This window comes from Rhinopithecus bieti, unplaced genomic scaffold (genome assembly GCF_001698545.2).
Source record: "Rhinopithecus bieti isolate Rb0 unplaced genomic scaffold, ASM169854v2 scaffold_64300, whole genome shotgun sequence".
Classification (NCBI taxonomy): Eukaryota; Metazoa; Chordata; class Mammalia; order Primates; family Cercopithecidae; genus Rhinopithecus; species Rhinopithecus bieti.
Window position 1 is genome coordinate 139,396 of NW_016824221.1, and position 3,710 is coordinate 143,105.

Below are 3,710 nucleotides of genomic sequence, written 5' to 3' on the forward strand. Positions count from 1 at the left end.
CTTGTCCAGAGAGGCAGAAAATTCCCAAACAGAAAACCCCCAAGGCTGAGGACCCTGGGGCTGGACTCCTGGAGGTTGTTCTGAGCTTACCCTGTGGACGGATTGGAGGGTGGCCCCCCTAACCCACAAGGATCAAGAGCGGGTGGGGGATGGTGGGAGGGCAATCTGGCCAGGAGAAGCTACGGGGGAGGCTCCTGCCCTCCCCAGTCCCACCGTCTCAGCCCCGCGGCCTCTTCCTCCCTGGAGACAGCCAGGTGTGGCCCAGGATCCCGGGAAGTGCAGGGGAGGGGATGGCGTCTTCGCTCGTCAGGCGCTGGCCCAGCCCAGAGGGGACAGGAAGCCAGGACACCGGGGATTGTCTCTCGCAACCGCAGCCCAGCCCCAGTCCGGGAGGAAGTTCTGCCGGGCGCTCTCCGCCGGTGCCTCCCTGGTTATATTGTTGAACAGGAAACCCGGCAGCGCGGGAGCCGCGCGGTCGAGGAGGGAGCGCGGGAAGCCGAGCCCACGCGCGCCTGCCGGGACAAGTGGAGGCGAGGCCGGCGAGGGGACGCCCCGAGGTGCCTGGGCAAGCAGGGTCGGGAGTGGGGCGCCGAGCGGGGTTTGGGGTGGGAGGTGGGGTGGGGGATGGGTAGTTCAGGAAAAGGCAACATTTGAGCAGGAAAACAGGGATGCAAGTTCTCACTTTGGGCTGCAGTCTTAGGCTTTTTGGCTTGCGTGTGGGGCTTTGCCAGGGACTCACCTTTTTCTGCCTAGAATTTCTCTGCTGCCTGTCCCTATCTGAAGGAGTACACTCTAAAACAATAATAAAAAATACAGTATAGTAAATACATAAACCAGTAATGGTCATTTATTGTCATTATCAAGTATTATGTACTATTCATAATTGTACATGTTATACTTTTGTACAACCGGCAGCACAGTAGGTTTACACCAGCATCACCGTAAACATGAGTAATGCATTGCACTATGACATTAGGACAGCTATGACATCATTAGGCTACAGGAATTTTTCAGCCCCATTATAATCTTATGGGACGCCTTGTACTACATCCATTGCNGGGTAGGGAAAGGGGCAGGGTGGGGGAGGGAAGGGTGCGGCAGGTGGCGGGTTCGCACCCGGGAGCTCCGCGCGCCTGCTCCCCTTGTCTCCGTGCTGGGGCGGGAGCTGCGCGGGCCGCATCCCACGGGGAGGAGAAGGTAGGCAAAGGGCTGCCCTCCATCTGGGGGCGGGAGGGGAGCAGGCCCAGGCTCCCAGCGCCGACCCAGGCATTGACGCCGTTGTAGCTTGGGCAGTGGATGCAGGGGACCACCTGGCGACTGGTGCGCTCTTGCACTCCAGGGATCCTCCCTGCTCCCCCAATCCCTCCCCTTCTCTGTGTTTCCCCAGGGTCGGGGAAGGAACCGAGGCCGGGTCTCCTTCTTATCCAGCCCGAGACACTGAGCTCCAGTGGGCGTCCCTGCGCTGGGAATCCCGCTCGGAGTTTTTCCAGGCCTGGCCGGGCTGCGTCGGGAAAGGCCCTGGTGAGGGAGGAGGTGGGCCCGGAGCGGGCGGGTCTGCAATCCTGTTGGAAGGGCTCGCAGTGGGTGATTCAGGGTGCAAATGACCTCCCCGGGAACGGGAACGCCCGCACGAGACAACCAGTCCCAGCCCGGCATTCCCAGAGCCGCGCACGGGAGGGACGCAGGGACTCCGAGACAGCAATCCACGGGGGAGGGGTGGAAGGGGAAGGCGGAGCAGGGGCGGTCCCACCCTCCTTGGGCTCCACTCGCGACCCGCCAGTGCCCCTTCAGACGCAGCCGTCGCGGCTCCGGGTCCCGGCCTTCTGCTCTGGGCCTCGTCCCAATGCCCCCCGAGGTCCCCAGCAGAGGCATTCAGGCTCCTCCTCGCCCCGCCCAGACACGGCTGCTTTGGGTGTCGGTGACAGCACTCCTGAGCGTCCCTGTCCCTCTTCGCTCCACTTGTCAGCTCCGGTTCCGCGCAGCCTCTCCGGCCTCGCCCCTGGAAACCCCGCCCAGGGCGATGGTAGGGGCCTAACCTGCTGCCACCGCCGGCTCCGCCCACCCAGCCCATGGGCTCCCTGAGGCCCGCCCAGCCGACGTGAGTGCGCTGCGGGGTCCAGGGGGAAGGGGCGCTGGGGGAGTGTCCTCCTTGGGGTTTGTTGGCTCAGCTCTGGGCAGCTCGATGACCCCGCCTCCAGGGCCCAATGTGCTTAGTGACTCAGTTTACTCCCTTTCCTCGTCGAGGAACGCTTGACAAAGTGGCGAAGGAGCCCTGAAGAGGCCCCGGTTGGACCCTGCTCCTTCGGTCCCTCTGCCTTGGCAAGCGGCGGTCTCCTGGCCCCAGGTCCCGGCCAGCTTAGGGGGCAGGAGGAAGTGTGGTCAGTGTGGGACTTTGGATGTGCCATGCACTTCCGGAGAAGACCACCGACTCATGGCTTTGGTGGAGGGGCGCAGGCAGATTTAGTTAGGGTGTCCCCCATCCCTGACACCCGGGAGCCGGGGCGGGAGCGGGGCATGTGACCAGCACTCCGGAGAGGTTTGGGGGACCCTGCTCTGGGACTCCGCACTGATAGTCACTGTCTCAGAGTGCATTCTCCAGGAGCCACTCTCGTGGGGAAACTGTAGAGGTCACAGGGCAGGTAGGTGGGCAGGCCGCAGGGGCAGGGCCTTTCTCAGGAGGCGGCGTGAGAGCCAGAGAGCAGGGGGCGGTGCGGGCCGGGCTGGGCGGGTCGGGCTCGGGCTCACGTCTGCGGTGATGCAGCTGGGGAAGGAAAGAGAAACCGAGAGAACCGGTTCCCCCGCATTGGCAGCAGAGGCCTCTACATCAAGGCCCTTGGACTAAGCGGGGCAGGGACAGCCCCCAGGTAGAGCTGTTCGCTGGGCGCCGTGCAGAGCCCGCATCCCAACTCTGACCAGGGAGTCGGGGCGCAAGCTCCTGGAGGGAGGCAGTGCTACGAGACCCTCTGCGGATTCTCTGAGGGCGGGAGGCATCCAGGCGGGACAGGGCCGGGTAGCGGCAGTAAATGGGGTGTTCTTCCTACTTAACTGACGGGAAAAATAAGGCTCAGTCAACTATTAGGCAAGCGTGGTGTCAACCTTAGAGCAGGCAATCACCCCTTGTTTTAAAGCCAAGGCTTCCCTCCTAGTCGATTTGGACCAAGACTACTCACAATCTCCCCACCTCAGGACCGAAGCAAGGGCCAGATCTTATAATCTACCCCACGGAACGAAGAGGTTGTCCTAATTCCAGCACTGAGTGTAAGAATGGAAGCCTTAGATGTGATTTTATGCAAGTTGCCATTTTAGAGATGGGAAAACTGAGGCCCGAAGGCGAACGGCGAGTGCAGGATCGGGACTCGAACCCAAGTCTGTCCCCGAGTGCGGGGCTATCCCGGGCTAGGTGGTCTTGACCTCCGCGGCCCTCCTTCTTGTTGCCTGCAGGAAAACGCCGCGGCCGCGATGGCGGCGGACGTGGAGGGGGACGTGTACGTGCTGGTGGAGCACCCCTTCGAGTACACCGGCAAGGACGGGCGCCGCGTGGCCATCCGGCCCAATGAGCGCTACCGGCTGCTGCGGCGCAGCACCGAACACTGGTGGCACGTGCGGCGTGAGCCTGGTGGCCGCCCCTTCTACCTGCCCGCGCAGTACGTGCGCGAGCTGCCCGCGCTGGGCAACCCTGCCGCCGCCCCGCCGCCAGGTCCCCACCCGGG

The 3,710-nt window shown here is 63.3% G+C and overlaps 1 protein-coding gene across 1 annotated transcript in view; it reads left to right on the top strand.

Annotated features, from left to right (window-relative positions):
• Nucleotides 1-222: 222 nt before the first annotated feature.
• Nucleotides 223-3,710, top strand: part of LOC108522106 (rho GTPase-activating protein 27-like) — a 6,026-nt gene continuing 2,538 nt past the window's right edge. The window contains exons 1-4 of the mRNA XM_017862195.1: nucleotides 223-557; nucleotides 1,388-1,521; nucleotides 1,967-2,098; nucleotides 3,442-3,710. Coding sequence (XP_017717684.1) covers nucleotides 3,460-3,710 — 251 coding nt within the window. The 5' untranslated portion in view covers nucleotides 223-557; nucleotides 1,388-1,521; nucleotides 1,967-2,098; nucleotides 3,442-3,459. The remainder of the gene's footprint in view (nucleotides 558-1,387; nucleotides 1,522-1,966; nucleotides 2,099-3,441) is intronic.